Source organism: Larus michahellis, chromosome 23, assembly GCF_964199755.1.
Source record: "Larus michahellis chromosome 23, bLarMic1.1, whole genome shotgun sequence".
In the NCBI taxonomy this organism is placed as follows: domain Eukaryota; kingdom Metazoa; phylum Chordata; class Aves; order Charadriiformes; family Laridae; genus Larus; species Larus michahellis.
In genome coordinates this window covers 6,611,073-6,632,429 of record NC_133918.1, presented here as the reverse complement: position 1 = coordinate 6,632,429, position 21,357 = coordinate 6,611,073, and the positions used below count along the sequence as shown (strand labels likewise).

General features: G+C 59.2%; 3 protein-coding genes across 9 annotated transcripts; 1 reads left to right on the top strand and 2 right to left on the bottom strand.

Annotated features, from left to right (window-relative positions):
- The first annotated feature begins 513 nt into the window (after nt 1-513).
- Nucleotides 514-8,048, top strand: TNFAIP8L1 (TNF alpha induced protein 8 like 1). 2 transcript variants are annotated; one of them, XM_074565922.1, is made up of 2 exons: nt 514-765; nt 6,632-8,048. In XM_074565922.1, exon 2 carries the CDS (start codon nt 6,634-6,636, stop codon nt 7,192-7,194), a length of 561 nt encoding a protein of 186 aa, XP_074422023.1. In that variant the 5' UTR covers nt 514-765; nt 6,632-6,633; the 3' UTR covers nt 7,195-8,048. The 2 variants fall into 2 exon arrangements, with proteins under 2 accessions (XP_074422023.1, XP_074422022.1); XM_074565921.1 differs by lacking the exon at nt 514-765 and adding an exon at nt 4,134-4,389.
- Nucleotides 8,049-10,048: 2,000 nt separating this feature from the next.
- On the bottom strand, nt 10,049-14,614 carry MYDGF (myeloid derived growth factor). Its single transcript, XM_074565944.1, has 6 exons — nt 14,220-14,614; nt 13,187-13,237; nt 12,389-12,450; nt 11,973-12,054; nt 11,303-11,375; nt 10,049-10,929 (listed from the first exon to the last, which is right to left on the bottom strand). Exons 1-6 carry the CDS (start codon nt 14,454-14,456, stop codon nt 10,850-10,852), a joined length of 585 nt encoding a protein of 194 aa, XP_074422045.1. The 5' UTR covers nt 14,457-14,614; the 3' UTR covers nt 10,049-10,849.
- An 883-nt stretch (nt 14,615-15,497) lies between these two features.
- LOC141734129 (procathepsin L-like) lies at nt 15,498-21,190 on the bottom strand. 6 transcript variants are annotated; one of them, XM_074565458.1, is made up of 9 exons: nt 21,103-21,190; nt 20,658-20,847; nt 18,504-18,629; nt 18,229-18,351; nt 17,868-18,017; nt 17,400-17,624; nt 17,152-17,320; nt 16,846-16,960; nt 15,511-15,721 (listed from the first exon to the last, which is right to left on the bottom strand). In XM_074565458.1, the coding sequence occupies exons 2-9, from the start codon at nt 20,658-20,660 to the stop codon at nt 15,622-15,624; spliced, it is 1,011 nt and encodes a 336-aa protein (XP_074421559.1). In that variant the 5' UTR covers nt 20,661-20,847; nt 21,103-21,190; the 3' UTR covers nt 15,511-15,621. The 6 variants fall into 6 exon arrangements, 5 of the variants coding, with proteins under 5 accessions (XP_074421558.1, XP_074421559.1, XP_074421560.1 ...); XM_074565459.1 differs by having other exon boundaries at nt 20,675-20,847; nt 21,103-21,181; XM_074565457.1 differs by lacking the exon at nt 21,103-21,190 and having other exon boundaries at nt 15,498-15,721; nt 20,658-20,782.
- Between the last annotated feature and the right edge of the window lie 167 nt (nt 21,191-21,357).

The following is a 21,357-nucleotide window of genomic DNA, read 5'->3' as shown; positions in this document are numbered from 1 at the left end:
GGCACCGGAGGAGGCGCCCCACGGACCCCCATGCCGCCCCCCCCCCCTTCCCACGGGTGTCGCATCCCCGTGGCGCACACCCACCCGAAAAGTGGGGACTTTTCGAGACAACCCCCCGTCCCGGTGCCGCCCACGCGCAGCCCGGTCTCCCAGCGCCCTCCTACGTCCTTGCTCAAAAGCGCCCCGGCCGCCGGCCAGCGTCCCACGCCGTTTCCACGCGCGACCGTCTCACCCGCGCCGCTCCCCGTCACCCACCGTGGTCCTCGCCACCCGCCCGTGTCCCCTCCGCCCACGCGGCTCCGCAGCGACCCGAGGGAGACCCCCCGCGCCCGGCAGGGGGGCCCACGGGGCGCGATAACGGGACCGGCCCACGCACGGCGCGCCCGCGCCCACGGGGCCGCCCCCGCGGGACCCCCCGCCGCGCCCTCCCATTGGCTGCTTCGTAGCAAGCCCCGCGCCGCCATTGGCTGGCACCGCCCGCGGGCACCGCCCCCCCCCCAGCCGCCGCCGCGCCCGGCCCCGCTCGGGACTTGGCCGCGGCCGCGGTCGGGAGGCCCGGACCCGCCGGGCACCGGGCACCGGGCACCGGATACCGGCTGCGGGGGCGCCGCCGCGCCCGGGCAGGGAGAGGCGCCGGGGGAAGCGAAACTCCGTCGCCCCGTCCCGTCCCGTCCCGTCCCGCCCCGTCCCGTTCCGCCCCCGTCCCGCCACGGGCACCGGAGCAGCCCCGGTCCCGGCGCCGCGCTCCCCCGAGGCAGGCAGCAGGTAAGAGCCGGCCGGGCTCTGCTGCCCGCCGGTGCGGCGCTGCCGGGATCGGGACCCCCTCCCCGGTTCCCCCCGGTTTCCCCGGGTTCCTCCCGGTTCTACCGGTCCGTGGGGGCGGGGGCGCTCGGTACCGGCCCGCTTCGTGCTTCCCACTCCGGGACCGGCAGCGGGGCGAAGCCTCCCGTCCCCGGAGGTGAGCGCAGCCCCCGGGGCATCACCCCGGTCCGTCACGCTCCCCCGGTGTCACCGGGCACCGGCGGCCCTGCCCGGCCCATGGGAGCCCCAGGGAGGGGGGGACACCAAGGGTTTGGGGAGCCCCGAGGGACGAGAGCTGCTGGGCGGGCAGAGCCCGGGGCTGCTCCTGGGAGCCCCTGACCATGCCTCAGTTTCCCCGCCCTGATAAAACACGGGGAGTGGGTGATCGCCCCCCAAAACCAGTGGGAAACCCGAGGGGGCTGGGAATGCCGCCGTGTCCGGCGGTCGATGGCTAACGGGAGCTGAGAGAAGGCGCCGGAGGCCCCCCCGTGATGGGGACGTCTGAGGAGCCCACGTGCGAGCACAGGGACGGACGCCCCATGGCAGCGCTTGGCGTCTTGCGTCGCCCCGTCCCCTCGTCCGCTCCGTCCCCTGGGCTCGAAGGGATGAAATTCCTCCATTCCCAGGGAGACGAATCCCTTTGGCGTGGCCAGATCCTGCCAGGAGCACCAGAGTCGGGTGTAAAACTTCCTGACTCCCACCAACCGACCAAAGCTCCGAAGCAGGGAAGGATTTGGGACCATTAAATATTCTTTGCTGACCCCCCCCAAGACCAACACCGGATCCAAATTGTCCTGCGGAGCCTTTTTCCCTTCCCGGAGCAGCTTTGTCCTTGCTGATCCCAGGGCAGGAAGCATGTGGTACACCAAGGCCCCCGCCGCAGGACGGACAGACAGAAGGACGGTGGTTTGGCCTCTGTTTTTTTTCCCCCCCGGCTCCGTTTTCCACTTCCCCATGAGTCTCCGTCTGTTCTGAGCGAAGGAGAAAGGAAGTTGCTGCCGGAGAGAGCAGCTCAATAAAGAAAAGGAGGAAATGGAAGGCGAGACAGATGCTCCAAAATAACCCCAGCCGCTTCCTCCTCCTCCTCTCCATAAAATACCCCCCGCCTTCCTCCTCCTCTTCCTCTCCATGCTGCAGCTGCCTCCTCTCCAGGGATTCCCCAGTATCCCGGGGAATTCCTTGATAAAGCGCCCGATCAGCACCCCCGTCCCCAGTCTGCACCCCCTCCACGTGCTGGCATCCCGTTCCCATGGGAAGCGCTGGCAGGATTCACCACCTACGCCCCCAGCGTTGGCATCGTCGGACCCCCCCCCCCACTTTGGATCGGCAGCCTGGTTCCTTGCACAGACACGTTGGAGTTGCTGGGGCGGATCGGCGTTCCCAGGCATCGGATTTGGTGCAAAACCAAAAAGCTTCTGCTCCTTCCCGCAGGTGCCTGCGCTGGGACTGCATTTGCAGCCCAGATGCCGGCACCTACAGGAAGGAGATTATGGGATACAGGAGTTTAGATCCCAGAGGTGGTGGGGACAATGATAGGAACATGTCCGAGCATTCCCGGAGCTGTGGTTTTTCCATCCTTGCCGAGAAACGGGATACAGGAGTTTAGATCCTGGTGTGTGAGATGGTGGAGACAATAAAGGGAACGTGGCTGAGCAAGATACACCGTGTGGTGCCCGGCTGAGGGGATGCCAGTGATCCCTGCAGCATCTCCGATCCTGGCCGGAGCTGCGGTTTTGCCATCCTTGCCAAGAAATGGGACACAGGAGTTTCAATCCCGAAGCCGGGGATGGTGGGGACAATGATGGGGACATGGCTGAGCGCTTGCTCCTTGCTGAGGAGCAAGTGGAGAGAGATGCACCGCACGGTGCCCAGCCGAGGGGATGCCAGTGATCCCCGCAGCGTCCACGGTCCTTCCCGGCGCCATGGTTTTTTGCCATCCTTGCCAAGAGATGAGTTTTTCCCCGAGCGAGGTGTTTACTCAGTGGCTTCCTCTCTGGCCTCACCCTGCTCAGCACACACGCGCCGGACCTGGCGGCTCTCGCTGCTGTTTGCACCCATGGCAACGTGTGAGGGACGGCTATTGCAAAAGGCAGCATGGCTCCTTCCTCCTCCTCTGCCACCCCAGCGCTGGTAAAATGGGGTCTGGAAACCGGTCACGGGTGGTGGGGGACAGACTGGTGACAGCGTTGGGCTCTCCGGTTACATCCCCGTGCCATGCCAGTGCTCCGACCTGTCTCCTGTAATCCAGCGCAGTGGCAGGGTTTAATTAATTAATAAGGGTTGGAGGCATGGGGAGCTGGTGGAAAGTGATGCTGGGGGACGGAGAGCGGAGCAGCAGGATCCCATCCACCCCTGCCGCGGCATTTGGCCGAGGATTTGGGGACACTGGGGGTGCTGAGGTGCAGAGCAGGGACATTTTCTGGAGCAGCAGGAGGAAACGGCACATGAGATGGAGGACAAAATGGGGAGATCTCCCCAGCTGGGGAGACGATGCTGCAGTGTCAGAGGAAACTTGTAGCAAGACGGTTACAAGTTAATATGGCCCCGGCGAGGAAGAGGAGGAGGAAGGGGAGGCGGAGGTGCCTCCGCTCTCAGCTGGAGCGTCGCGGAGCCCTCCCCTGTGCTGCACGCGTGCTCCACGCTGCCCCATGAATTATTTAAGTGCTTTTGCTTTCCGGCATGAAATATTCAGCCTGCTGCCGAGGGAGCTGGGGGGGGATCAGGGGGAGGTCAAGCACACCCCCTGGCGGGTACCCGGTGACGGGGACAGTCAGGGGTGAGGATCTTTGGGTCAGGAAAAAATCACACTGGGACGGTGTCGGTGCTGGATTCGGCTGCTGGGTTTGGCCCTCGGCTCCCCTGCCCTGCGGCGGCGTGGCCAGCATGCTGCAGTGCCCCGGCGCTGGCACGTGTCTGTCCCCAGGGGAGCCCATGGCAGGGACTTGGTCTGTGTCACTGCGTCCCCACCTCGCGCAGGACGTCCAGATGTCCCGACCTTCGGCCGAGCCCCCACGTGACCTCTCAGGGCTGCAAAACCACCCCCAAAACCTGCAAAGTGGGTGGACCCTCCCCCCCGCAAAAAGGGCTGTAACTGTCTCTGAACCTGTAAAATGGGTGGAAAAAAAAACCCGAAAAGGGCTGTGACTGTCCCCAAAGCCACCGTTGGGACCACGGCCCCACCGCGCTCTTCCGGAGCAGGGAGGAACTCGGTGAAAGCATCACCCGCCTGCTCTTTTTCGGTGGAAGAAGTTGTTTTTTGAGGGCGTTTTCATTAAAAAGAAGGAGGGCGGGGGGGGGGGAAACAACAAACCCTGAGCAGGGTTGGAAACTTCAGAGACAGGAAGGAAACGGGGTGGTTTATTTCAGTCTCGAGTTTGCTCGTCGGGGCAAGACTTGCCTCTTCTGCGCACCCATAGCAGCCCCTCCGTGAACAATGGGGTCGCGGGGCCCTTCCCGGCAGGAAAACGGCTCGTTCCAGTGAAATCTGGCGGTTGGTGCTGAGTCAGCAGGTGCTGGTGGGACAGAGCGTGGTGCGGAGGGTGCCGGGATAACCGGCCTGGTGCTGAGCGGGAGCGAACGTGCCGGGAGGTGAGCTTGGGTTTCCTTGGGGCTTGCAGCGAGCGACCTGCGGAACAGCCCCCGGGCGCTGGAGAAGGAACAGGGCGCGTTTTCCGGGGGGTCGAGGAAAGACCCCCCCCTTCCCTCGCCACCGCTTTGTGCCTCAGTTTCCCCCCACGAGCGATGCTCATCTCCCCGGTCCCTGGAAGGAGAAGGGCTGTGGGGAAGCCAGGCATTACTCAGTGCCGGGAGCTGATCTATTATTACAGTCGCTAATTGGGAGATGTGGGTGCGCGGGGCAGCTTGCAAGAGCTGGCGGTTCCTATTTTGTTTTTTTTACGGGCTCTGTAGGTGGAGTTCGCACTCGCTTTATGGCTGCGGTGGCCCCATGGAGAGCTCAGGCGTGGGAATTCCTATTTATCTGGGCACTGCTCCCGGCCCAGGACACCCCGTAACTGCTGCGGGATGCAAAGGAGGGGAATTCCAGGAAAAAGCAAAGCCCCGCTCCTTCCGGGAGAGGCTGAGCCACAGGCAGAGCGAGTCCCCTTTGCAGCCAAGGGAGAGAAGATGGAGCCGCGCTGCCTCTGCCCATCCTGCCCGTCCCTCCGGGTTCAGCTCCGGTAGCATCTCCCGCACGGGGCCGTCGGCATTAAATGAGCCCGACCCGCCTGGGAGCCGCCTGCGGCTCCGCAAGAGCAGCCTCTGCTTTGTCATTTCTGTCTTATTAAGGGCGAGAGCCTCAGCTCAAAGCTCACGCTGGCAAAAATCAATGTTTTCCCACCGAAGGAAATACTTACAAACCTCTGTGTTTTTCCGAAGGGCTGTAAATAATGCCACATGCGGCAGCTCGCGTGGTGGTGGCGGCTCTGTTACTGCTTGCTTAATTCATGCCCTGGCAGAGCCTCGGCTGCCCTCGGGGAGCCGGTGGCTGGGTGATGCCCGGGAAGCCGGGGCTCGGCTTGCACCATCACTGGTGCACCATTGCCCTTGCACGACTGGCTGCAATGAGACGGAGCCTTGGCCACGGCGGGGTATTCGAGCCCACAGGAAGCCGGGATTTGCTCCCGAGAGCCCGGTGTGCGCTCTGTGGCAGTAGGAATGGGATGCCCGGAGGGATCCGAGACTGGGTGGTGTCTCGGCCGGCTGGTGGGGTCCACAGAGCTGCCTCGATGGGGACGGATTCGGTACGTGCTGGAATAACCAGCGGGGCTGCGGATGACCCCCCTCCTCTCCTCTCCATACCCATAGCCAATATATCCCCATCCATTCTCACGCCAGCAGCATCCTTTAGCTGAAATAGCTCTTCTCCCCTCCCCGGTGATGTGTTTATAGCACGATCGTGTCCCTTCCCCGCTCTCGCTCTGCCAGGCTGACCCTGCCACGTGCGGGCTCTTGCACAAGCAGCCCCATCTCTGCCCATCCATCCCGGCGCGGGAGCCGGCTCTTATCACGCTGTTCTCGCCTCCCTGTGATCTGTAGCTCCGCGATTTCCCTGGGCAAGATGCATCTCCAGGGTTGGTGGCGTTTTATTCATTCACAGCGGTTTTTAAAACCGTAATCCGCCCGAGGTGATTGATTTGGTCCCGCCGGGGTGTGGGGAGTCGGGCTGTGGGTGAGCAAGGAGTGAGTTTTCTGGTTTGCCAAATTATTCACCGCTGTGCGATGCTCGTGCCAAGCCAAGAAGGCGGCAGGAGTCCGAGCTCTGGTGGCACGGGTGTACCGGGGCAGGTTTCACCGCACTTCGGTGGATGCTGCAAATCAGCCGTGCTGCTCCGGCCGTGGCGAGCGCCAGGCTTATGGTGGCACATGGCTCTGCCAGCTGTGGTAGGTGACTCAGCTGTCACCTGGGTTGTCCCCAGCTCACCCTACAGGAAATGAGTCAGGTTTTAAGGAAGAAAAAATGTTAAAATTATGGAGCAAGAGTTCTTCCTGCACGGGGAGGAGGGCGGTGCCAGTCACAGGAGGGAGACAGGGATGGAAGGTCGCAGGCGAAGCTCAGGTAGGGAGACCTCACACACCTCTGATGCTGCCCCTCGCACTGTAGCTTCTCCCCAGAGTTGGGGGGAAGGTGGGAACACCCTGTAACTCATCCCATAACAAAACGTGGGGCGTGAGCTCAGCTCTCACCTGCCCTGGCACCAGGAGCTCCTCTGGGTCTTGCTGTTGGCTGGAGAAGCTTTTCTTCCTCCCAGAAGGCTGCATGGGGAGGAGAAGGGACAGGGACTGATCCAGGGCATGGGCTGAACTGTGTGTGTGCCTCTTCCCCCTGCAGAGATGGACACCTTCAGCACCAAGAACCTGGCCCTGCAGGCCCAGAAGAAGCTCTTGAGCAAGATGGCTACTAAGACCATAGCCAACGTCTTCATTGATGACACCAGCAGCGAGATCTTGGATGAGCTCTACCGGGCCACCAAGGAGTACACCCACAACCGCAAAGAGGCCCAGAAGATCATCAAAAACCTCATCAAGATCGTCATGAAGTTGGGCGTGCTCTACCGTAATGGGCAGTTCAACCCTGAGGAGCTGCTGGTGATGGAGCGCTTCCGCAAGAAGGTGCATACCTTGGCCATGACGGCCGTCAGCTTCCACCAGATAGACTTCACCTTCGACCGCAGGGTCATGTCGGGTGTGCTGACGGAGTGCCGGGACCTGCTGCACCAGGCTGTCAACGGCCACCTGACAGCCAAATCCCACTCCCGCATCAACCATGTCTTCAATCACTTTGCGGACTACGAGTTCCTTTCGGCTCTCTACGGGCCGTCTGAGCCCTACCGCACCCACCTGAAGAGGATCTGTGAAGGGGTCAACAAGATGCTGGAGGAGGACAACATATGAAGTTGGCCAAGATGGGCCATTGGCAGTGACTGCTGGACTCTGCCTCCTGTGAGACCGAAGACAGAATGTATGCCTGTTTTGACCATCACCAGGCTCCACGTCCTCTTCTCCTCTGTAGTGCTAACTCATTTTCTCATTATTTCTACAAAAGACTGAACCTCTTGACTTTGTCTAACCCTTGCCCAGGGTCTGCATACCCCTCCCTGTGCTGGGCTGAGTCCTTTCCAGGTGATGGTGGCCTTCTGGGCTCCTGCTGCACAGTTTGATTTCCTTTGCCCACCAAGTGCTCTTAGCCCAGAGTCCAAGAGACTGGACTCCTCACCTTGAACTCTATCGTAACCCTCCTGGGGGAAAACCAAACCAAAGACTCGCCGTGTGTAACGCCTCTAAGGTGTCTCTGAGCAGGTGGGCAGTTGCTTGGGTGAACAGTTGTGTGACCCCAATACCCTAGGGTTGTGGAGCCCCGTGGTTGTCTTTCAGCAGCTCCATGACATGGTGGGAAAAAATCATGGTCCAGGCTTGTGCTGCCCAGGGTAGGAATGGGCTTTGGCCTCCTAAAAGACAAGCCTTGAGACCAGAAGGATCCCACCTCACCTGGGCGAGCGGGTGTCCCTCAGGCAGGGAGGGAGCTGGAGGGACACCCGTTCATCCAAGACCCAACTCCCCCCACCAGCCTCCTGTGACAGTCCCACTGGGATGGCTCCGGCGCCTTCCTCGGTGGTTGTCCAAAGCTCTCCCTAGGATTTCATACGTTTTATGTGTCCTCGACTGAGTTATGGTTGTTATTTTTTAGCAAACTCTGTAGCCCTGATGAGTTATTTAAATAAACTCACCTGTTTGGCCTGGGTGCTCCACGCGGTTGCTACAAAGGCGGTTGACAGCAATAAAATGAGTGCCAGGGGCAGCTGGTTTTGCCTTTTAAATGGCGATTGCTCTCTGAAACCTCGGGGTTTTTACTCTCGGTCCCCTGGCACCGCTGAAGGGCAGGCTGCCCCTGCTCTGGGCACAGCAGCTCCCGGCTTTGCACGGCCAGGGCTGAACTGGTGGGAGGAAACACAGTGCAAAACCCAGCAAAAACCGAGAGCAAAGGCCTGGGGTCCTGGGTGGGGGGGACATGCAGACACCCACGCGTGCTCCTCTGTGTCCCCACGTCCCCTGGCTGCACAGCGGGAGCTAAAAAAGCACAACCCTGACAGCAGAAAGCAACAAGCAACTTCGCAGAATTCAATACCAGCGTGTTGTAAAAGCGTTGTGCTCTCAGAGCATGGACGCAGCAGCCACGGCCCGCTTCCAACACACTGATCTCGGCTTTGAAACACCAAAAATTGCCCTTTTAGCATACAAGATGCCGTACAATCTCAGCTGGCCTTATCTCTGCGACCTTCTTGTGCCTCCTGTTCCATGGGATGTCTCCAGGCACAGGAGGCTGCCAGTGCTCGTGGGCAGAGCACGGCTCCACGGCTCCCGTTCGCTGCTCCCTTTCCACTGCTGGCTCGAGGCACTGATAACTTTCAGCCTTAAAGATTTAAAAAAAAACCCCAAAACCAAAGCCCCTGTCTCTGTCATTTCACAGGCCTGGCTCCAGCTATCGCAGCTAATTCAATTGCTCAGGGTGGGGGTAAAGCACATTTACAGGTGTGCACGGAGGAGAACACAGACAGGATCCGCCGAGGCGCCGGTCCCTCAGGGAGGGCAGGGTGAAGTCGGCCCTTGGCACGTGGCATTTGAGAACAGACGTTCCCGTTGCCCCCCCTGCGCTCGCAGCAGCTGTCAGGTATGTGCCAAAGAGGAGCCGGGGCTGGAAAACAGCTCGGTGGAGTTGTCAGCAGATGCGTCGAGCAGGCAAAGCGGAACGGGGCTGATGGATGCGGCGGCCGCGCTGACAGCCAGAACCGCTTGGTCGTTCTGTTCTCGAGGTGCGTGTCGGCGTCAGCTGCGAGATGCTCCTTAATTGCATGAAACATCTCTGCTCAGATGAGCCCCGACTCACAGCTGTTCCCTTTGTCCCCAGGGTTTGGTACACCCTAGGACCACGCTTAACCCACCAAATGCCCGGCACCAGCTTTCCTTTTGCAGGCAGGTGTCTAATCTGGAACTCCCCCCACACCCCACAGCCACACGTTGTTCCCAAACGTCGTTCCCAAACACTCGCCTTGTTCCCAAACTCCTGCCTTCTTGTCCCAGGAAGCCCTGGCAGAGCACACTCTCTGCTAGAAGAGCCATTTTACGGCCTGGGTTTCCCATCCCAGCCCTGGCTGTACAAGTCTGGGAAAGGAGTCCCTTCAACTCCCTTTGGTCCGGTTCCCTCCAAGCAACTGGTTGAACAGGGAGAAAAGCCCGAAACCAGCAATACCAGCACCCTAAGTGCAGCTCGGAACTCAGGCTGGAGCACGCAGGGGATGCACCTCCCCACCCAACAACACTCCTGGGCCCTGCAGGTATCCGGAGATCCCGAAGGAGCCACACAGCAGAGAAAGAAGCATTTGGAAAGAGCCTGGAAAATAAAGCTTGTAAAATCCTCAATTCACAGCACCCCAAGACTGCCAAAACCAGGGAACTCCCCCAGAATGGGCAAAATAAGCTACCAATGACCACAGCCATCACCAGGCACCACTTCTGGGCAAAGCACTGGTCGTGAGTGCTGGGTTACGCAAACTTACAGCTGGAGCCTTGTTCTCACTTGCTGGGACTCCTCTCGGGTGGGCAGAACTCCTGTGAACCCTCTGCAGCCTCCAGCCTCCTGGTGACATCTCGGCTCCTCTTGGCCAAGCAAACACCGAAGGTTGCGGCACTCGCTGGGCATGTGGTTGGAGAGGGCAGGAGTCGCACAGCAGAGCAAACTCAGGCGAGAGCATGATGCTTTACGTCTTTATTTGTGTTGTATTTACACAGGAAAGGAATTCCACATTCCCCCACTGTTATTACTCTAGATAAGAAAAAAATCACTTCTGTACATAGAAAATAGTCCTGCAGTTGTACTGAGACATGAAAGTGTTGCTTGGATTGATTCCTGGGTTGTGTCAGAATAAGCAGCTCTGCCTTCCCCATGCCAAGTTATCCCAACCCGCGCTCTGCACTAAGGCAGGTCCAGCACATCCTCCCCAGCGAAGCCAGCGATGGTCTCGGGTAGCCACATTCAACAAGGAGCCAGATGTCTTTGGCCAACTCTATACCTTCCTTCCCCCTCCCACACAATTTAATTATTTCCTCCTGTCATGCTTGCAGAGAGAGAAATCCTGTCTCCCCTCCAGAGACTACAGAGTTAACAACTTTCCTTTAGCAAACCACGTTTAAATCCAGCCACTTATCTTTCTGCATTGCTCTTCCTAGCAAGGGAGATAAGGAGCCCCCGTTCGAGGGGAGCTTTACCATATTCAGCAGATCAACCAAGCAGAAAGCGGGCGACAGAATGGCTGGCTGCAGATCAGGAGTCTCAGAGGAGGTTTCCAGCTGCAAAGCACGTTGTTACTCTGACACAAGACAGAATGCATCTGTCTTAACACCTCCAAGCCCCACTTGCGTTGGACCCTAGCACACTTCAATATGGAAAACATAAAAGGTTTGGCCAACCAAAAAAACCCGCAGTTAACAAGTAATCCTCTTTATCTGCCATGCTCTTCCGCCCAAATCACCCTGCTCGACACCGGCCTTGGGGTCACAGCTCGTCACGGGGCGTTTTTGCTACAATCATGAGTTTGGATAGTTCAAAACGGAACTTGCCTTCCCTGTGAGACACTAGAAAAGAGAGAAAACAAGCACAGGATAAACAGATGGTAAGGCACGAACAAAACAGCCCTGCTGGTTCCTTTCCAGGACCATAAAAGCCAGCAAGTCGGGCATTGCACTTCCTTCTTATGCACACAACAAGCATATTGCGATAAACCCCTTCTTCCCCCATGCTAATTTAACATTTACACTGGAACAGGACCTGCAAAATCCTGCTGCCAGCTATGGATCAAGAGCACTATACCCCCGAGTCCATAACAAGCATTGTCCTCCTCTACATTGTCATCTATCTGCATTAAGCTTAAACCCTCGTCTCCTGACTGACAGCCAGGCGTGTCTCCTGCTCCAGCCCCTTTCTCACATAGTTCTCTTGGTTACAGACCTGTTGTTTCGGTGATTTCAAATTCTTCCTGTTTTAAGGGGACGTCACTTTGTCCACCCACTGCAGCTTGAGACTGAAACGGGAAGGAAGAAGGTTTAAGCAGTTGAGGCAATGCAAGAAGCTACTCTATTTAAAGCAAACAAGCAAACAATAGCGCATTTTGAAAAAAAACAAACTTGTATTTTAATAATGTAGAGTGAAAAGATTAAATCGGTAAAGGAAATCTGAAGGAAAATCTCATGACTATTTTTCCATTTCCTATTAAACGACAAACTCGGGTCCTTCAAGTGACTGGACGCCTCACAACTGAAGACTGGGAAATGGAAGAATGAACCAGACAAAACCACCAGCAGAGGTTTTATTTACTTTGTCACATGCAATTTGTTGAGGCAAACCAAGACTCCCCTTGTGCAGTGCACCCTGGTAGGATGGTGTCTTTTGGAGTCATCGACGCTGGCAAAGCCAGCAGCAACCTGACGGCATCGAGGGAGCAGAAATAAATTGGTGCAGGAGACTCGCAGCCACTCTCCTGACTGCCACCACTCTCTAATTAGGAACGTGATGGAGTACGTTTTATGGCACAGATGTCTAATAAATGTTTTCCACATCCAATTCATGTGTTATAGCAGCCTCCCACACACCTGCTTCCGAGGGATCAGCTGGGACTTACGTAAGCCATGGCATACTCTATCTTGGCTCCTTTCACTTCGGCTTTAAACTGGGTAAAGAAGAGATAAGACTTCCCCTGGGGCCTGAAAGAAGAAAGCAGAGTCTTTGACATCGGCAGAGGGGGTGAGAGGGTGGAGGTGCAGCCGAGCTCAGGGTTCACGGCTCCCTCCTGCCACAGCCACCTCTAGCTCTCTTGTAGCTCCATCTAGTGAGGAGAGGGGAGAGGGGGACACACAGCATTTATCAACCACCGCCTGGCTAAAGAGCCCCCCCAGAGTCACAGCATCTCTCGGGAGAGAAAAGCCCCCTGGTGCTGCCCCATAGTGAGGCAAACCCAGCCGGGAGGCAGGGTCCCTGGCCCAGATCCCACCTGCCTTGTTGCTTTTGCCTCAGAGGGTTTGGGGTTAAAGAACACACCTCCAGACAGAGCAGGAGAAGAGCTGGTTGTCTTCGCTGACTCCAATGTTCATCTGCCATTGCTGCAGAGGGGAAAGGTTCAAACAGTTAATGTGGGTAAGAGCCTCGCACTTCCCGCTCACCCCCGAGGCCAGTCACCTCCCCTCCCAGCTGCAGGCCTGACAAGTTTCAGCCACTCGAAAATAACACAACATAACTACACAACACTCAGCCATGACCCCTTTTGCTTTGTGTCACACAAAGCTCAAGGACTGGTTGCCCTCTCCTCTCCATGATTTCATTAGTACAGTTACGGAAAAGAGTTAAAATCTCATTTCCCTTTGCACTAAAAGGACCCGATTCTAACAGGACTTGCAGATAAGAAAGTACAAACTGTGTATCTGCACAGCACTCACTGCAGCAGCGACACAAGCTGCAAAAACCTTCAAGCCTCCTAAAGAACACAGCAGTTACTCCTCCGAGGCCCTTCCTACCAACTGGGGTATGAAAATGTCACTCCCCGTTCTCCAGAGGCATTGGAAATCTCTCCAACCCAGAGATCTGGTAAGCCTTACAAATGTCACGGCCTCGCGAACCACAGCGTCATTGCAACATATGAAGGACGCTTCTGTTCAGGAAACAAATCCAACAAGCTACTTCTGCAAACATGCAGCATTGAGAATAGTGCAAACACCTTTCCTTGCAGCTCGCAGTCCCTGGAATCAGCTCATCACAAACGAAATCATCCTGAACAGCTTCTCACTGTGCAGCCGTAGAGACTGAGCATAAGGGAAACACTCGAATGGTTGCCCAACTCACCTCGTTCGTTCCTCCCTGAGCTGAGTATGTGAAGGTGCAGGTGTAATCCCCCTGGAAGAAGACAAGAAGATGATGAGCAGCTTTGCTCAAGAAGGACATTCTCTTTGTTCACTATCAGGCACTTCTTAGTGATGATGGGAGATGTGGGGACACCTGAGAGAATTACCGGGGCTGCAGCAGGGTGCAGCCCCCGCCAGTCTCACCCTGGGGGTGCCCAAGGAGGAGAACGCACCACGTCCATGTCCGGACAGAGCCAGGGACCGTGGGGACCAGGGACCGTGCAGCCCTCATCCCCCACGGTGCTGGGGTGGGGACCCACGTTCTGGTGGCCCAGGGACACCCAGGCCCCCTCTCCAAAGGGCCCCTTCCTCTTTGTGAGCCTCCTTCCCAGGGGACCCTCTTTCTTCAAAACCCCTTTCCCCTAGCGACCCCCCCTTCCCCTTGGGGTACCTCCTCCCTGTGGAAACCCACCTTGGGGACCTCCTTCCCCCTGGGGGTCATTCCCTGTGGCAAACCTCCTTCCCTGGGGACCTCCTCGCCACAGACAGTGTCCCATCTTGGCGAACCATTTTCCTTGGGTACCTCCTTCTCCTGGAGACCCTCTCTCTCCTGGGGACTCCCTCCCTCCTCCCTGGGACTCTCCTGCCTTTGGAGACACACACGCCCCACCCCCCCCCTCCTTAGGGACCCGCTTCTTCGCCTTAGGGGCTTCCTTCTCCTTGGGGATCCCCTGCCTTTGGAGAGCCCCCCTTAGGGTCCCCCCTCTCCTTGGATGATCCCCTCTCCCTGGGACCCGCCTTGGGACCCCCTCCCCTGCCCCCGTCAGAGGCCGGCTCCCCCCGCCCCTAGCAACCGGCCCCTTGGCAACCAGCCCGGATACCCCCCCCGCCCCAGCCACCAGCTCGGCCCGCCTTCCCTCGCTGGCAGCCAACCCCCGTGGCGGGACTCGGGAGCGACGTGCCGCGCAACCAATCAGAGCGAGGCGCGTAGCCTCTCCTCACCCCTCCACCCTCCACCCCTCCTCGCCCCTCACCAGGCTCCGGGAGAAGGAGTGAACCTCCCCGCCGGGCCGCACGTCGAAGTCGGCCGTGCTCGGCTCCTCCGCCGCCCGGCCCGCCAGGCACAGCAGGGCGGCGGGCACCAGCGCGGCCCACAGCCGCCGGCCGCTCCTCCCACTGGGCGCCGCCATCTTGGAAAGGAAGCCCTGGCTACGGCGGGCGGGAGGGATCATGGCGGGCCGCGACCGCTCGGCGGGCGCCCCGGCGGCCATCTTGGGTGTGGGCAAGGAGCCCGGGCGAGTTAACCCCTGGGGGGCCGCCGTGGGGACAAGGGACGGTGGGGAGCACTAGGAACAAGGGACATGGGGACAATGGGACAAGGAGCCACCGCGATATAGGGAAAGGGGACACAGAGACAGCAGTCTCCCCCTAGCTACTGTCCCCAGGGCCGTGCTCTGATGTATGGTTGCCCCCATGGGGGATATGAGGCAGCTGTGGGGCATTTTGGGGAGCCCACGCTGCCACAGGCCATGCTCCGTGTCCCTGCAGCCGCTCTCGCCCCACCCTCGCCTCCCTCCGGGCTGCTGGGCTGTGTGTGGCACTAAATCCCCCACATTACTCAGGAAAGGGAGGAAATAAAAAGCAGGACTTGGGGGGTGGGGGTGGACATGGGACGTGCAGGGATGGGGACAGTGTGGAGACACAGGGGACATGGGGATGGACATGGCGACATAGGACATGGGGACGGATGTGGGGACATAGAGATGCAGGAATGGGGATGGGGACGCAGGGACAGACACGGGGACATGGGACACGTGGGGTCAGACACAGACACGGAGACACAGGACACATGGGGATGGGGACAGACACGGGGAAATGGGACATGCCAGGATGGGGGCAGACATGGGGACACAGGGACAGACATGGGACACAGGAGAATGGGGATGGGCACACAGGGATGGACATGGGGGGGAAAGTTAGTTTTCTGCCTTGTCCCGCAGGTTTAACAGGGTAAATCCTTGTTTTTAAAAGAGCCAGGCCTGCAGGAGCAGCGGTGTCGGCTCAGCCCCAGCGGGGTCGGGCAGAGCTGAAGCCACAGCCAGAAAATCCAGCCCTGGCTGGTGGCCTTGGGGATTCGGCTGGAAGGAAAAGGGGCTGCCGGAGGGGAAAGAGATGGCTGGGCTGGGAGGAAAGGCTCAGAGAAAGAGCCTCTCCCCAAGCATCGTGCAGAGAGAACTTTGCCTTTCCCACTGGGAAAAACACCGTCTGCATCAGCCTTTCCTTGGCCACCAAACCCTGCCTGGTCACCATTTGCAGATGCAGAGTGATTAGCCATGCCACTTTTAATCGCTGCTCACCGCACACAAACAAAAGCCCCTTTCCAGAAGGAAACAGCCGTGGATCCGCAGCCCAGGAGGGAGGGCGCGCTGTCCTGGCTCACAGCACAGGGAAGCTGGCCTGGCTGGCCACCCCGCAGTGGTTGTCAGCGCCCTTCAGCAGGCGGATGTAGCCCTGCTCACCCCACACCTCCGACCAGCTGCAGGAAGAGATGGAGAATGAGCACATCCGCGTTCCCACACACACGGAGACCCGGCCCCGCTCGGGGAAGGGAGCGAGAGGAGGCCAGGAGCCGGAGCACCCCGTGGGACAGGGATCACAGAATCACAGACTGGTTTGGGTGGGAAGGGACCTTAAAGCCCACCCAGTGGCACCCCCTGCCCTGGGCAGGGACACCTCCCACCAGCCCAGGTTGCTCCAAGCCCCGTCCAACCTGGCCTTGAACCCCTCCAGGGATGGGGCAGCCACAGCTTCTCTGGGCACCCTGGGCCAGGGGCTCACCACCCTCACAGCAAACAATTTCTGCCTCAGATCTCACCTCAATCCCCTCTTGCAGTGTAAAACCCTTCCCCCTCGTCCTATGGCTTCCCTCCCTGCTCCAGAGTCCCTCCCCAGCTTTCCTGGAGCCCCTTGAGGGCCTGGCAGGGGCTGGAAGGTCTCCCCGGAGCCTTCTCTTCTCCAGGCTGAACCCCCCCAGCTCTCTCAGCCTGTCCTCCCAGCAGAGGGGCTCCAGCCCTCCCAGCATCTCCGGGGCCTCCTCTGGCCCCGCTCCAACAGCTCCGTGTCCTTCTGCTGTCGGTGCCCCAGCGCTGGAGGCAGCACTGCAGGGGGGTCTCCCCCGAGCGGAGCAGAGGGGCAGAATCCCCCCCTCGCCCTGCTGCCCACGCTGCTGGGGATGCAGCCCGGGCTGCGGGGGGTTTCTGGGCTGCCAGTGCACGGTGCCGGGGCGTGTGGAGCTTCTCACCCACCAGCACCCCCGAGTCCTCCTCAGGGCTGCTCTCCAGCCATTCGCTGCCCAGCCTGGATTTGTGCTTGGGATCGCCCCCACCCAGGTGCAGGACCCTGCACTTGGCCTTGTTAAACCTCACAAGGTTTGCATGGCGCCACCTCTCCAGCCTGTCCCTCTGGATGGCACCCCTCCCCTCCAGTGTGTTAGCTGCTCCCCACAGCTTGGTGTCATCCCCAAACTCACTGAGGGTGCACTCAGGGATGCTCCATGAGGATGCTCCTGCCATGCAGCTCCAACCCTGGCAGAAGTGGGGGACAGGACATGCATAGGGGTGGAAGCGGTGGCAGGTTTGGGGGGACACCCTCAGCCCCTACCTGTTCTTTAAGATCCAGTAGCTCACGTTGCGCCCATGCTCCTGGCTCATGCCGTAACCCACGGCCAGCATCCCATGGTTCACCCGCTGGCTGCAAAACATGCTGCTGAAGATGCCTGGGGAGAGCAGAAGCATGCTGGGGGGCCAGCCCCATTGCTTCTTCTCCAGGTGGAAGAAGGGTGGTGGATCCTGTTCCCCTGGGCTGGGTGCCCTGGGGAAACACCGGGGCTCAACAAGCAGCCCACCCCCACAGCAAGGCAGCCCTGCCTCAGTTTACCCATCCATGCCATGAGAAGCAAGACGGTACCAGACTTGTAGAAGTGGAAGTAGAAGCTGCTGGCGTCCACCGCCACGGAGACGGGGCCCACAGCCGCCACCGCCTGCTCCAGTGCCGCCTCGCTGCCCTGGGCCACCAGAGAGATGGCGGAGCAGTTGGCCGCCCTGTCCCGGGGGTCGTACCGGCAGCTGGAGGTGTCCTGAGGGGAGGGAGAGGCCAGGGCTGGGACCTGCTGGCATTGCTCTGCCATGTCCCTGAGGCCACCCGCTGTCCCTTACCGTGGCCATGTAGGGGTAGATGTGCTCCGAGTTCAAGCCACCATTGTCGTGCACGTACTGGAAGGCGCGGGTCATGTAGCCGCCGTGGCAGCCGTTGTTGCCCAGCTTTCGGGAGCAGTCGATGAGGTTCTGCTCACTCAGCACTACCAGCTTCCCCGTCCGGTTGAAGACGAGCCCCTCCAAAGCCCCCGTGGCACTGAACGCCCAGCATGACCCGCAGTGCCCCTGGGCAAGATGGGGACAGCAGGAGAGTCACGGCATTGCCCCAAAACCCGCTGGAGAGGGATGCCGTGACCCGCCGGTGCTGCCCTCCAGCTGCAAAACTGCAGCAGTCAAAACTACAGGAGCTGCTACTCTAGGTTGCCCAGAGGTTTTTTGGTGCTTGGGAGGATGCTGCTGCTTGTTTCTGCTGCCCAGACTCCTGGCACCCACCACACAGCCCTGGCTGGACCCCCACCCCGTGCCCACCTGGTTCTTCACAGGCGTCACGTAGCCCTTCGCTCGCCAGTCCACCTGCGCCGGGGTCTTCAGGGCCACCGAAGGCTGGAAGAGCAGCGCCGGCTCCTCCTGCCACATCGGGGTGAAGCCATTGAGTAGCTGGTTAAACTCCTCATCCGTCTGCAGGTCACCACAGGAAAAGTTGTGTGACGCCACGAGTTCCCAGCTGGCAGCACCGTGTCTCCCCACTGGCCAGTTGACCCCTGGGAAGTAGCCCAGCCCCAGGGGCTGCAGCTCCCAGCCAAGCAGGCTGGGGATGCCCGATCCCCGGATCAAGCCCTGGGTGCAGGGATGTGTCCCCGGGGAAGGTGGTGGGCATGTGGGCAGGTACCAGGTCACCGTAGTGGTTCATGGCCAGGCGGAAGGCGTGCTGCCCCTGCGACTCCTCCAGGTTGTGCTGCTGGATGCGCCGCAGGTTCTTCTCCCAGACCTCCCGGCGGGCGGCCTCGGCCTCCTGCCACCGGGCAGAGCAGCAGCAGGATCAGAAACGTCCTCCAGGAGCACGGGGACACGGGATGGGGTGGGTGCACATGGGTGGCTCTGGGTGAGACCCCCCCAGAGCCGCCCCCGGCACATGCCAGGAGGCCCGGAGGGAGCAGGACCTACCCCTGGGTACTCCTTGGCATGGAGGCTCTTCCACCCTTCCCAGGCCTCCTCCAGGGCAGGATCCAGCGCCGCGGTGCAGCCCAGCAGCGCCAGCAGCAGCCCCAGCAGCATGGCCATGGCACCCAGCTGGGGGGAATGGTGAGAGCGCAGTCAGGGGGGACCCTGGGGTGAGCCCCATGGCCGCCAGCTGCGGCCACAGGCTGAGAACGGGACGAGTCCTTCCAAGCCTGGATTAGAGGTGAGGGGGAGAAATGCAAACAGAGCAGCCAAGCCAGAGAGGAGAGAGAGATGTTGGATCCTTCGTCTGGATCAGCTTCTGTGTGGCCACGCCGCTGTTTTGACAGGAGCTTTAGGAAGTCTTAGCTGTCCTTTGGGTGGCATTTAACTGTCCTTTTTAGGAGAGGAACAAGCAGCTTCACGAGAGAGCAGAGCCTGGACGGCTGAAGGAGGCAAACACAGAGGAAAGGGCAGCGAGAGCGGCAGGGACGGTGCTGGCTGTCCCCGCTCCCTGCCCCGCTGCACTCCCTACGGCTTCTCCCCACTCTTTTAATTTGCAAAAACCCCACCGGTTTTCCCTGCCATTGCACCACCCCTCCTCACCCTTCCCGCAGCAGCTCTCCCTGCACCACCGACAAGGCCCACAGCCAACCGTCCCTGCTCGGGGACGCAGCATCCAGCAGGATCGAGCCCCAAGGAGAAGGATGAGCAGGGAAGGCAGGATGGTACCTGGACCCCTCCAGAGCAAGGCTTGCCTGGTGGCCACAGACAACCTGACCTCCCAGCTCCATCCCAGAGCGGCTCTGGGACTCGAGGCAGAGCAGAAGAGCCCAGCGGAGCAAAAGCCGCAGCCGTTGGGCCAGGATGAAGCTGTTTTCACTTGAAAGCCAGCGGAAATCTGCTCCAACAGAAACCTGCACCAGCTTCGAGCAAGGGGCTGGAGCTGGAACCCAAGATAAGAGGTTTCTCTGCAGAGGGGGGGAGGCAGAGGAGCCGCCGCTCTGCGCCAAGGACTGAAGCCTCGCATCTGTCCCAGCAGGAAGGCGGGATGCCCTTGCCTACGTGCTTCACCAAAATCCCACCGTGAGGATTTTCCAGTATCAATTTACACCCTTTCTTTTTGCCAGCACCCACACGCAGCCCTCCCCCAGCCCCCCATCACCGCCAGTCCCCCTCCACCGGAGCCATTTGTCTTCCTCACATCGCAGCCGCCTGCCCCACGCCTCCTTTGACAGACCCTGGTATTTCTCAGCAACTTCAGTTATTCTGGGGGTGCTGCTCTGCAAAGCCAGGTGGCACAGGGCAGGGCCACGGCCCAGGACAGAGATGAAATGCCTGAGACACCCCCTAATCACCACTGACGTGGCTTTCCAAGAGTGAGAGCTGTCGTTGCACCTTTATTCCACACGCTTTGGGAATGGAGATGTCAAAGTTTTCCATTCGAGCATTTTTCAGGGCAACCGGTGGCTTCTCTGGGCTAATTTTGTAGCTCGAGCAGTGGTTTTGTTTTAAAAATAAGTCATCAAGAACATCTGTTCTCCCTGCACATCCTACGCCTAAAAATAAAGCCCCACACGTTGGGCGTTTGTGGGAGAAATGCCTCCCCCAAGCCACTCTCAGGCTTAGTCCCAATTCTTGAGGAAGACTCATTTTTGCCCAGTTTCCCCAGCACCCGCCGCTTCCTCCGGCCCTTCCCGCTCGCTCAGGAAATGAACTCAACTTCACGCTGCAGCTGCAAACCCCCCATCCCAGACGCCGTGACCCCAGCTGCACCGCGCTCCACGCTCCCATCACCTTTCCCGCAGGACACCTGGGTGGGGGCCTCCCACATCGTTTGTATTTCAATCCCCAGCAGAGCCTCTTACGTATTGGAAAAAGCTCACGATTGCAGTAGGTGAATTCCCCGTTAATGCCTCTCAGAATTCTCAGTCCTCAAAAGAAGAAAACCAACCCCTTTTTATGGTGTCAAATAATCCTACAGCTTCAGAAGCAAGCTCGGGGGATCAAAGGAGCTGACAGATTTGTAAACTCTGCTAGACAAGAGCGTTTTAAGAGTGCATTGCAGACATTTTAAGAAACGCTTGCTTTTTTGGGACAGGAAAAAGCAGTTTAAATTAAGACTGAAAAGAAACAAAGTCTGCAAAATAAGCTTCTTACCATGCACTGGCACCCACCCGGCTCTAAAGAAGGCAGGGAGAAAGGGGAGCAACGTTTCTGTCTGCGGGTTTCTCTCAAGAAAACTTCAGAGATGTGCAACTTCCTCCATTACGTCCCCTTCCGCCCCTCCGACCTCAAAAGCTGCACCAGAAGTTACCCAACGGGGCGCGTAGTAGAAGCAAAAGCACACCTGCAATAGTCGGGACAATTATTTGGGCACAGGGACAAGGAAGGGGCACTGAGTACACTCCCAGCCACATTCAGAAAACAAAACTCTCCAGCTGTAAGATGCTTCGCATTTAAAACAGGAGCCTCCAGCTTCCATCCTCAGGGCATTTAATAGCAGCTTAATTAATGCCCGACTCCAGTATAGAAAGGAAAACAGCAAGGCCAGGTTTTGTAAGCTTTAAACTCTGGAGAGGGCGAGCATAGGCAAGCCCAGCACCTGCAAAAAGCAGCTCCGCGTGTCCCACCGTGGGATCAGAGCTTGGAAGCACTTGGATGAGAGCAGCTGCATCCCCCCCAGTCACCGCAGGGAGCCGGGGCGCTGGGCGAGTACCAGCTCCAGCGCCCGCGCTGGGATTCGCGAGATGCCCGACTCGCTCAAGGTCACGCAGCGCCTTAACAGCAGAGCCAAGAACACAGTCCAGGATTCCCAGCTCTCCACCCCGCGCCTTCAATTGCTCGGATCACGCTTCCC